At 44.3% G+C, this 12913-nt stretch overlaps 1 protein-coding gene across 1 annotated transcript in view; it reads left to right on the plus strand.

The window, feature by feature from the left end:
• Window positions 1–1662: 1662 nt before the first annotated feature.
• Window positions 1663–12913, plus strand: part of LOC134956785 (uncharacterized) — a 149779-nt gene continuing 138528 nt past the window's right edge. The window contains exon 1 of the mRNA XM_063938739.1: window positions 1663–1718. Within this exon, the coding sequence (XP_063794809.1) occupies window positions 1667–1718 (52 nt within the window). The 5' untranslated portion in view covers window positions 1663–1666. The remainder of the gene's footprint in view (window positions 1719–12913) is intronic.

Raw genomic sequence — 12913 nt, forward strand, 5'->3', positions numbered from 1 at the left:
CACTCATACGTACTTATCAGTGGCATAGCATGGAGCCATGGTGCCTGGAACATGTGCATGATAGGATGCCCCCTTTGCCTAGCATGTGAGGGCAAGTTCAAGTGAAATAAATAAATATCTGGGGAAGTGTTGGACTTGGGCATGAGAGCTGTGGAGCAAGGTAAGTGCCAGACTACACCAGCACCCATGCAGATTTCAGCAACATCCCACAGCCATACCAACAAACACAAAATTTTAATTTGATTGGGTTTTACATTCAAATACTATTACATGTTGCTTTAACCTTATCTATCACAGATGTCTCCAGGCAGGGTCGGACTGGCCCACAGGGGAGCAGGGGAAACCACTGATGGGTCCCACTGCCTGTGGGCCCTCCTTCTCCTCAACGGATCAGGTTTCAGACTCTATCTTAGTGCACTTGAATTATGCATTATACTTATGTTACATTATACTTCACAAGAATATGGTTTATTATATATTTACCAAGGGGAACAGAACACGTACTCTGTAATGGTTAGCCAAACATCTGTGGTATCTGGCCATGCCCCGGTGGAGCCTGGCCACACCCTTAAGCATGGGCCTCTACAACAGCAACCCCCTCGGTGGTCCCTTCATGCCCCAGTCCGACACTGTCTCCAGGTATAGCAACGTAGTAATCCCGTATGCTTGGGTGGTGGCTCCGCCTTCAGTTGATTTGATGCCACCAATGTGAGGCCACATTTTTGCAGGGCCATTTTTAGTTCCCAACCAGTCCCTGATGGTAATTAAAGATCAAATACTATTATTTCAATATTTGCTTTGCTGTAAATAATCCTTGGTAACTCTGTGTAGTGGTGGTGAGAACAAAAACATAAGCATCAAGAAATGTACACAGCTATCAGTGTTATAAGTGCTATGAGTGTATTACAACATTCCTGTCTTTTTGTAGTGTGTCCGTGCTGTATGCTGCCTGACCACAGGGGTTACAAAGAGCTTATTTGTGTGCTGCAGATCTAATTTCTGCCTAGACAATGTATTTCTGTCTTGGAACTGTGGTCAGGTACCGGGCATTAAATCGGCCAGGAACTAGGTGTTTTCCATGCTAGTATATGGATTACAACACCCGGCACCTGACCACAGTTCCAAAACAGAAATGCAGTGTCTAGACAGAATCCAGAACTGCAGCACACAAATAAGCTCCCTTGTGACCCCTGGTGGTGAGGCAGCACACAACAGGGATGCAGTACAAACAGACAGAAATGTTGTAACAGAGTGCCTGCAATGTACAGAAAAGGATAGTTTGTGTTTGTTATAGTTACTGTCATGATATGATTAGATATAAAAACATTTTTAGCAGAATTCAACACAATACAATCACAGTCTTCATTAGTCGTCAGTTGCTACAGTCAATGTTATGAGTGCTCTATTTGCACAAGAATAAGCGTGCATCATGGATTCATAACTGTGATTTCATAATCCAGTGACGTACTGTATGAGTCTATTTCTATTGGTAAGGAAAGCAGCCTAAAATGACAGAGTATTCCACCAGTTCCCCAACCTTCAAACAGTGGGTTGGGCTTGTTTAATTTTTTTTGTTTGGAGGGTTGGACTTACAGTACTTTGGATACCTATAAGAAGGATCTCACCATTGCCTGTTACAGTATCACAGTTGGCAGCACTGAACACAATGGCTACTAACATTCTGCTGATGTTATGTATCTTCAGTCTCTGCAGTGCAGGTAAATACTGTATATTATATTGCTTGTCTTCACTTGATACATTTGTTAAAGAGATGTTGAAGCTATTCACAATTATAAAACCTATATAGTATATAATGTGCAGTTAACATATAAATGAATGCTGCAATGTTAGAAAGCAATTTAACTTTTGTTTCCATACCGTTAACATTTATTGGCCAGGAATGTTAGTTTTATGGATACATAGGAAGACAACAATAGTCTTTCAATATGGTGCACATTAATCTCATTATGGGCCCAATTCAAGTTGATCGCAAAAGCAAAATCTTCCATTAATGGGCAAAACCATGTGCAGTGCAGCTGGGGCAGATATAAGAAAATAAACAGAAAGCACTGACAAACTGTAGTTAAAAAGATTTTTTTATTTCACATAAAAATGAATGGCTACTTGATAACCTTTATAGCTGGTTTATTTTTCCCAAAGACAAACTATCCGTCTTTACATAAAATTAACACACCACAAAATGCATGCAAAACTTATCACATTTGTATTAGTCTGAATGGAACATTACTCTTGTTACAAAGTGTAACTATTTTACTTTTTTCACAAAGCAAAAGAGATAAATTGTATCCACATAGATAAATATGCCAGGTGTTAGAATAAGCAAGTAGCTATAGCACAATTACTATGCCAAATATTTAGAACGTACTGTATGTGTGATGTTATTAACTATTGAGTTGCTATCCAAATAATGCCAGTTGTTAATAGCTGTTCTGTTTTAGAAGTAGCATAACATACTGTAGCTTCCATATCAAGCATTAGTGTTCACACAAAGCCTGAAACAGTTTTAACAAAATTTGTTATGCAAAGTGCTATTATTTAAACATGGCCATGTGTTGCATGCAATAGTTTACCACATGCACTCTCTGCATAAGGTGTCACTCCTTTAATCCCGACTCTGGTGCTCCAACCTTTTAATAAGCCATATCCGGAGGTAGGTATTTTCCAGTTGTGGAGTGTCTGTAGCTATTGGACGTGTATCCCGGCTGGAGATTTTACCGGTAACTGTGGAATTGAGACGCATTTCCCTGCCTAGGTAATCAATCAGCAGCTTCCTCAGTCTGTATCAAATATTTTTTAGGTAAACTAAAAAACATCTTTTTAACTATAGTTTGTCAGCACTATCTGTATATTTACTTTCTTGTGTTTTAAGGGGTTGTGTAGTCACTTTAGCGTTTGAATGCTGCAGCCAAACTATGATTTAATTACTGAGCCATTTCAATTGGTGCCAGGAGGCAGTGGCGTCACAAGGTGGGTGCCCGCAGTGGCAGGAGCAGGTGCTGCAGTGAGAAAGTCTCCTACAGCACCCGGCTCCTGTCATAGAAGAGGAGCCGACAGCGCACGGAGACTGTCTCTGAGGGAAGCCCAGCATCTCCGGAGATGCTGGGCACGCCACCGGAGGGACGATTCCGGGATCCCCATAAGTAAGACCATGCCCCTTTTTTGCCACGATTGCGGCAGGAGATCAGGTCTGAATTAGGCCCATGGTTTTGCCCATTAGAGAAAGATTTCGCTTTTGCAATCAACCTTGAATTAGGCCCTATATATAGTAAATGGTGAAAACTTTTTACTTTTGTTTGGTTCCTAGTAATAACATTGAAATGGAGTTATGTTAAAATGCAGCAAAATAAACAAAATAGCAAAGAAGGAAATAGTTAAAATAAAAGCTGCAAAAGTCGCAAACCCTCATAGGTAAATTTACTAAGAATCGTGTTTACAATCTCGGGTGTGCTTGGCCCTTTTTGTAAATACAGAAATTTACTAAAGACAAAACGGGCGTGTTGCATCGATTTAAACTTAAAAACACAGGTGCTCATGTAAATATGATCATATTCACGAAGTACTTTCCATAAGACACAAATGTTCATGGAAATTTACCAAGATTCCTGTTTGTAAACACACCCATGAATTGTGAAAACACGTCCAAAATGTAGTGTGTGTGTGTGTGTGTGTGTGTGTGTGTGTGTGTGTGTGTGTGTGTGTGTGTGTGTGTGTGTGTGTGTGTGCAGTGTATAGAAAGGGTTAAAAATAGTGTGGGCGGCCCCTTCCCCAAAGCAAAACCAGCACCAGGCTTTTAGAAACGGTCATGAGTTGATAGCAATTAAAGCATACCTCCCAACATGACCCTCTCCAGGAGGGACAGAATGTTCTGCTTCTGGACTTTTATCTTAATGTATGATTGCCGGCACCTGTATTGAACAGATTACTGGATAAGAAAGGTGTTTCAGCACAGTTGATGGCAATCATAGAGTGAGAAGGAAGTCCAGGAGCAGAGCATTCTGGGGCAGATGTATTAACCTGGAGAAGGCATAAGGAAGTGATAAACCAGTGATATGTGCAAGGTGATGAAGGCACCAGCCAATCAGCTCCAATATGTAAATTAACAGTTAGGATCTGATTGGCTGGTGCCTTTATCACCTTGCACATATCACTGGTTTATCACTTCCTTATGCCTTCTCCAGGTTAATACATCTGCTCCTCTGTCCCTCCTGGAGAGGGTCATGTTGGGAGGTATGATTAAAGTGACAGACAAATATGGTCATTTACATGGGTGGACTACAGGTGCCATCAAGCCTATCTGCATTCCAGTACTTGGGGAAACACAAGTACCAGCATGCAGGGAATTAAAGGCCCGCTAGTACCTATAGACCCTTTGTAAAAGAAGTATTAAAATAACAAAAGTACACACACACACACCTTAGACCAGTGATGGCTAACCTTGACACTTCAGCTGTTGTTGAACTACACATCCCAGCATGCCCTGCATCAGTATTAGCATGGCCAAATAGCAAAACTGTAGCAGGGCATGCTGGGATGTGTAGTTCAACAGCTGGAGTGTCAAGGTTAGCCATCACTGCCTTAGACAGTACAACTTTAATACACTCACTCACATATATTCAACTTGTTCCTGGTGCAGTCGGTCCTCTTCTCCAATAGAATCTGCTACATGGGGGGGGGGAAATTGTCTACCCTTCATGTTTTCCAATGGTGCATGCAGTCATTTCTGTCAGCCTTTTTGCAGGTAGCTAAATACTTGAAGATTGCACAGATCAGTGAGATCCTTGCAAGCTTCTGTATGTGTAAAGTGTAAAAAAATAAAAAAAAATAAAAACAGAAAATAAAGTGGTGTGGGGTTATCTTCCTCAATGGGCTTTTAGAGCCAGTCCTGGTTCAGGAAATATGGGGAAAAAGTGGCCAAGGGGTCCCCCATATCTCAGCAAACCATCACTGGGCTCTTGAGCTTATCCTTGTACTGGAAATACAGGGGGAAAATATGTAATGGTAAACACTGGGTTCTTACTAACAGGGGAGGGTAATTCCACATAGAAGAGACACAGTTCACTGGTCCCCTGGTCAAAGAGTCCCCCACAACTAGTCTTCCCAACCCTGGGATTACTTGGAAAGTGGGGACCCCCAGTATAGGGATCAGTGCCGTAACTAAAGTTACTAAACATATTAGCGCTGTGTGCAAGAAACACCATATATAAAAAAACAGGGCCAGCAGCAGAGTCCCCCTTTTTACACATGAGGCAGCAGAGTCCCCTTTTTTACACATTACAGTAGCATACTTTTACACAATATGGCAGGCAGTCCTCCTTTTTTACACATTATGGCAGGAAGTCCTTTTTTACACAATATGGCAGGCAGTCCCCTTTTTTTACACATTATGGCAGATGAGGGGGAGGAGAGAGGGAGAGAGAGATATATAGATACTCACATTTGACAAGCCAGCATGCCTCTTCTCTCCTCTTCCTGCCCTACTCTACATTCTTTGCAGCACGGGGCATTGTGGATGGGCTGGGAGAGACGTAATCTCTCCCAGCACACGGGGGGAGCAGAGAGGGAGCTGCAGCACTGCCCAGCTACTTATGTGAGAGTTAGCCAGGCAATGCAGCTTGGTGCCGGGTGGTGACAGCAGGGGGGAAGCGGGCCAGATCCCACAGTGTGGCGGAGAGTCCCGGGTGTTGCCGGTCATCCTGTGCCTCCAGTGCTTCTAGTTATGGCCCTGATAGGAATCCCCTTCCCGAGCATTCCCCAGGGCTAGGATGAAGCCCAGGGCTATCCCCAGCACAACGCCAACTCGATAGTAATTAAAGTGAAAGTTGCAGTAATACTGTCTTTTACAGGAACCTTACAGGTCCCAGCAAGCCTCCCCCACATGCCGGTACTTGGTAAAAGCACAAGTACCAGCATGCAGGGCAATAAAGGCATTCTGGTACCAATTGTCCTCCTGTAGAAGAAATATTAAAACGTTATACACAAACACGTTAGACAGTAGAACTTTAATATGCTCGCATATACTCACATTGTCACTGCTGTGGCCAGTTCTCTTCTCCAGTAGGCATCCAGGATGTAAAAAAAATAAAATAAAATAATTAGTGACCCAGTCCCTCCAGACACAAGTCGTGCTGTATGCACATGCCGTACATACAGAGCAGCTTCTGCGCTTCACCCACGTGAGTTCTGTCACTTGCATAGCCACCAGCCAATTAGGCTGCTGATTGGCTTTGAGTGGCCTGTCAATCAACAGCCAGGCTGCTGATTTGTTGGTGGCTCTGCAAGTGACAGAACTCAAGGGGGTTCCACCCCTTGCAGAAACTGCGCTATATATACAGCATGTACATACAACGTGGCTTGTGTCCAGAGGGATCAGGTCATGTGGTTGTTGTTTTTTTAACCCCCTGAATGCCTACTGGATAGGAGGACTGGCAACGCCAGGGAAAAGATTATGTGTGAGTGTATTAAAGTTGTACTGGCTAAGGTGTGTGTACTGTTGTTATTTTAATATTTATTTTACAGATCCAGTATAGGCCAGCCTTTAATGTCCCGCATGCTGGTACTTGTAGTTCTCTAGGTACCGGCTTGCAGGGGAGGCTTACTAAGACCTGTAATCATCCTGTAAAAGACATTACTCTATCTCTGTAACTGCTAGCAACTTGGTACAGTCTCTGGGATATACCAGGGCCTCACCCTAGCCCTCTGGGATCCTCAGGAGGGGGGGTCCCGTTTTTGGGGGGGTCTATACTTTCTCAGGATTCCCAGGGCTGGGGTGACTAGTTGGGGGGGTGCTTTGGCCAGTGGAACAATGAACTGTGTTCATGGTCTGTGGCATTACCCCCAACCTAGTAAGAGCTCAGTGCTGGTCATGGAAATACAGGGAACCTATGCATTTTTTCCCTGTATTTTCAGCACAAGGACTGGCTCAAGAGCCCAGTGCTGGTTCATTGCAATACGGAGAACCCCCGTGCAGATTTTACTTCATATTTCCTGAACTAAGACTGACTCAAAAAGCCAGTTGGGGAAGGGGTCCCTGATCAGTAGCGTCACAATGGGGGTTAATTTTTTTTGTTTTTAACACTTTTTTTCTACTATACACACAGAAGTCTGCAAGGATCTCACTGATCTGTGCAGTCTTCATGTTTGGGAGTGTTTGGCTGCCTGCAAACACAGCTGACAAACACAACTGCATACACCATTGGAAAACACATCTGGAAAACATGGAATCATTGAAAATTCATGTGTTTGATTTTTGAAAAGTAACCCATGTACAATTGATCAGTGTGTTTATACTTGGGAAAACATGGGTCAAACATGGGGGCAGATGTATTAACCTGGAGAAGGAATAAGGAAGTGATAAACCAGTGATATGTGCACGGTGATAAAGGCACCAGCCAATCAGCTCCAATTTGTAAATTAACAGTTAGGATCTGATTGGCTGGTGCCTTTATCACCTTGCACATATCACTGGTTTATCACTTCCTTATGCCTTCTCCAGGTTAATACATCTGCCCCATGATTCTTAATACATTTACCTCTTAGTATGGATCCTTCTCAATCATTCCTGATATAGCCTAACAATACACACATAAAACACAGGGCTGTAAATTGAGGAATATGCTAGTTACAACCGAATCTCTCATTGAACCATGGCAGGGCTAATATGCCCTTTCATATATTACTCTTGGGCATGTATCTTAGTTATACAGGTTTGTAGGTACACATTTAGTCTCCCATATCCAAAAATACAGAATATTTTGAGTATGACTGAGACAGTGACACCTTTACTTTCTGATGGTTCTATGTACACAAACTTTGTTTAATGCACAATTATGTAAAAAAGAAATTATATAAAATTACCTACAGGCTATGTGTATAAAGTGTACAGTATATGAATCATAAATGCATTCTGTGTTTAGACGGTATCCGGTCTCTAAGTCGACAAGACTTAGGTCGATAGTGTCTAGGTCAACCACTATTGGTCGACAGGGTTTCTAGGTTGACAGGGTCTCTAGGTTGACATGCTCTAGGTCAACAAGTCAAAATGTCGACATGAGTTTTCCACTTTTTGAATTTTTTCATTCTAAATTACAATCCATGTGGACTACATTTGGGAATGGTTACCTGTGCCGAGTGCAGCGAGGCTCCTGGCCGAAGCATGGCGAGTGGACATGGGGGGTAATTCCAAGTTGATCGCAGCAGGAATTCTGTTAGCAATTGGGCAAAACCATGCAGCACTGCAGGTGGGGCAGATGTAACATGTGCAGAGAGAGTTAGATGTGGGTGGGGTGTGTTCAATCTGCAATCTAAATTGGAGTGTAAAAATAAAGCAGCCAGTATTTACCCTGCACAGAAAAAAAATAACCCACTCAAATCTAACTCTCTCTGCACATGTTATATCTGCCCCCCCTGCAGTGGACATGGTTTTGCCCAACTGCTAAAAAATTTCCTGCTGCGATCAACTTGGAATTACCCCCATGGTAATTCTGAGTTGAACTTTGTTAGCAGTTGGGCAAAACCATGTGCACTGCACGGGAGGCAGATATAACATGTGCAGAGAGAGTTAGATTTGGGTGTGGTGTGTTCAATCGGCAATCGAAATTGCAGTGTATAAATAAAGCAGATAGTATTTATCCTGCACAGAAACAAAATAACCCACCCAAATCTAACTCTCTCTGCACGTTATATCTGCCTCCCCTGCAGTGCACATGGGGGGTAATTCCAAGTTGATCGCAGCAGGAATCTTGGTAGCAGTTGTGCAAAACCATGTGCACTGCAGGGGAGGCAGATATAACATGTGCAGAGAGAGATAGATTTGGGTGTGTTCAATCTGCAATCTAATTTGCAGTGTAAAAATAAAGCAGACAGTATTTACCCTGCACAGAAACAAAATAACCCACCCGAATATATCTCTCTGCAAATGTTATATCTGCCCCCCTGCAGTGCACATGGTTTTGCCCAACTGCTAAAAAATGTCCTGCTGCGATCAACTTGGAATTACCCCCATGGTTTTGCCCAACTACTAACAAAGTTCCTGCTGCGATTAACTCAGAATTACCCCCATGGTGCACTTATTGGAGTTCCCGGTCACAGTAAAGCAAAAATTATATATATTTTTTTTTAAAATACCATGTCGACCTTTTGACCTGTCAACCTAAAATCCCCGTCGACCAATAGTGGTCGACCTAGACACTGTTGACCTAAGTGTGATCGACCTTCAATACCACACCCGATTATACTTGGGTCCCATCCCCAAGATATCTTAATATGGTATTTTGGATATGGGGGACTCAATTTGTAATGCCATGACCTGTGTTATATATTATTTCTACTTTACTCAATAAATAAGATACAACATTTTAGCTATAGACTTACAATTCACAAATGTGTGTTCATGAAATAAGGAGCAGATGTATTAAGCCTGGAGAAGCGATAAAGCAGTGATACAATAAGTGGAAGGTGATAATGCACCAGCCAACTAGCTCCTGTCAATTTATATATTGGAGCTGATCGGCTGGTGCATTATCACCTTACCCTTATACCTAATTTATCATTTCTCCAGGCTTAATATATCTGCCCCACTGTACCTGAAATGAGGTTACCACTGCTGCCAGAAATAATGTATCAAGGTTTATTTAACACTGAAATAGAGTAATACTGGAATCAGGAATGGTCAGGTTTAAACAGAGCATTACTGAACAATACTTGAATATGCAGATTCTGGAAATATGCAGATAAACAGTCACTGGAAATGGACAGAGTTCTTTTTTGCTGAGAAACACAGGCAGTTCCTTAACATACTGTAAGTAGAAGGTGCATAGTTCTGGACCAGATGGAGCTTGAACAAGTTTTGAAAGTATGCTGGCTGAACTGGATGAAACCAGACTGAATACTTACAGCACTGCTTGGACACTAGTAAAAGTTATGCAAGCTGGGAAAGATGATACTGGACTAGATACAAACTGCAGAGCTTGAACACAGGTAGGAATTATGCAGGCAAGACCAGATGGAACAAGACTTGGTATATTCAGCAATACATGCAATCCAAAAAGTCCAAAGATAGAAATGCACTGCTTAAATAGATACTGAATCTTGCAGAACAAGGAAGGCACAAAGGTAACAGGCTGAAAGAAGCCAAGATCTAGAAACAGCATACAGAAATCCTTGCAGGAACAACTGGAAGTGCAGTCACAGAGGTAGATTTGTTGATCTGGAACTGACTACTAAGGGGCCCTACTCACTGGCCGACCCGCCGCCGAGCTGCCCGACGGCGGATACGGCCGACGAGCGACCCGGCGGCGGGGGGGCAGTGACGGGGGGAGTGAAGTTTCTTCACTCCCCCCGTCACCCGGCTGCATTGAAGTGCAGGCAAATATGGACGAGATCGTCCATATTGGCCTGCATGCACAGCCGACGGGAGACCAGCGATGAAAGAGCGCGGGGACGCGCATCGTTCATCGCTGGAGTCTCCACACTGAAAGATATGAACGAGTTCTCGTTCATTTATGAACGAGATCGTTCATATCTTTCAGTATATCGGCCAGTGTGTAGGGCCTATAACAGAGCAGACCAAAATAGCAAGTCCCCAGGAACAGCCCACAGCTGTTTAATTGGGTAATCAGGACTGTAGGAGCACAGACTAGCCAGTATGGAATGTACTCAGGCAGAGAGTGACACCTAGAGGTAGGAAGGAGGAATTGTACAAATTGTGACACACTTTCTTGGCTTCTAGATGAATGAATGTATGTGTTGCAACTGTTATAATTTAGCTATAAATCTTGTACATAACACATCATCACTGGAGAGGTGGAGACTTAATTATAGGAGTTATAACATACTTGCCTATCTGACCCTCTCCATGAGGGAGAAAATGCTCTGTTCCTTGACTTTCCTGGTAATGTATGATTGCCATCAGAGCCGGCCCTAACCAATAAGATGCCCTAGGCAAGATTTTGGCTGGTGCCCCCTAGCACCGCCGCTAGTTCTGCAGGAGATGCCTGGCATGAGTCAGCTGGCAGCTCTGCTAACGCCGGGAGCCTTTTGTTTATGAAAATGCATCTTATTTTCATTACTATGTGGCTAGGATGCACAAGCAGCTTCTGCTGATTAAAATGATATGCAGCATACCTATATTCTGTGTGCGACTGCAGATGTATCTGCATACGAAATGCTACATTACAGTGATTTCCAGGAATACACTGCAACGTAGCATTTCGTATGCAGATACAGGCGCAGTCGCACACAGAATATAGGCATGCTGCATATCATTTTAATCAGCAGAAGCTGCTGGTGCCCCTAAGCATACCAAATGCCCTAGGCATTTGCCTAGTTTGCCTATGCCTAAGGCCGGCTCTGATTGCCATCACCTGTGGTGAAACACCTTTCTTATCAATTACTTAGCTCACTACAGGTGATGGCTATAATACATTACCAGGAAAGTCCAGGAACAGAGCATTTTCTCCCTCATGGAGAGGGTCAGGTAGGCAAGTATGAGTTATAATCCCAACACTCCATTTAACATGTCTCCTATATGTAGTGCTCAATGTAGCTCAGTGGCGTGCGGTGAGGTCAATGGCTGGTGAGGCAGTGCAGCCATAATGTCTGCCGAGTCCTTACGACGACCCCTTCCACCGCGGAGACTATGCCTGCTACTGCCCGAGCCAATACCCTCTACCGCCACCATCCCTGATGCCCGCTACACCCACCACTAATGGCCACCGCCCCCGCCGTTGGCTTACCAAATCGTCCACCATCAACTAGCCGGGCCCCCCGCCACTAATTCACATCTCAGTCCAATGCCGCTGCCAATGCCCATAGCCTGCATGCTCATAAAACTTGTGATGAGCCGGCGGCTAATATACTGTAAATTTTTATAAAATAAATATTAGTGTTTGGGACTGGGGAGGGAGTGGGAGGAGGACATGAATGCAGTTTTGTTGTCCAAGGCTTCCATTAACTTAATAGCGCAGTGAGTGTGGCGCTATTAAGTTAATGGAAGTACTGGACAACAAAATAGCCAGTAGTGGGTGACAGGGAGATGGTGTTGCCAGCAGAGGCGCAACTAGGGTTTTCGGAGCCCAGGGCAAGATGGAAAATGGCGCCCCCCCCAAAAAAAAAAACACCAAAAGAAGTATGTGCGCGCGATGAAAAATGGGCGTGGCCACACACCAGAAGGGGTGTGGCTATGCTCCAGAAGGGGTGTGGCCACTGAAAATGGCCCACAGTGCCAGTTACATTGCCACACGGTGCCGGATACATGCCCCACGGTGCTGGATACATGCCCCACGGTGCCGGATACATGCCCCACGGTGCCGGATACAATGCCCCACTCAGTGCCAGATACATTGCCCCACAGTGCCAGTTACATTGCCCCACAGTGCCAGTTACATTGCCCCACAGTGCCAGTTACATTGCCCCACAGTGCCGGATACATGCCCCACGGTGCCGGATACAATGCCCCACTCAGTGCCAGATACATTGCCCCACAGTGCCAGTTACATTGCCCCACAGTGCCAGTTACATTGCCCCACAGTGCCAGTTACATTGCCCCACAGTGCCGGATACAATGCCCCACAGTGCCGGATACAATGCCCCACAGTGCCAGTTACATGCCCCACAGTGCCAGTTACATTGCCCCACAGTGCCAGTTACATTGCCCCACAGTGCCGGATACAATGCCCCACAGTGCCGAATACAATGCCCCACAGTGCCGGATACAATGCCCCACAGTGCCGGATACATGCCCCACAGTGCCAGTTACATGCCCCACAGTGCCAGTTACATTGCCTCACTCAGTGCCAGTTACATTGCCCCACTCAGTGCCAGTTACATTGCCCCACTCAGTGCCAGTTACATGCCCCACAGTGCCAGTTACATGCCCCACAGTGAAGTTACATGC

Source organism: Pseudophryne corroboree, chromosome 9 (genome assembly GCF_028390025.1).
Source record: "Pseudophryne corroboree isolate aPseCor3 chromosome 9, aPseCor3.hap2, whole genome shotgun sequence".
Taxonomy (NCBI): Eukaryota; Metazoa; Chordata; class Amphibia; order Anura; family Myobatrachidae; genus Pseudophryne; species Pseudophryne corroboree.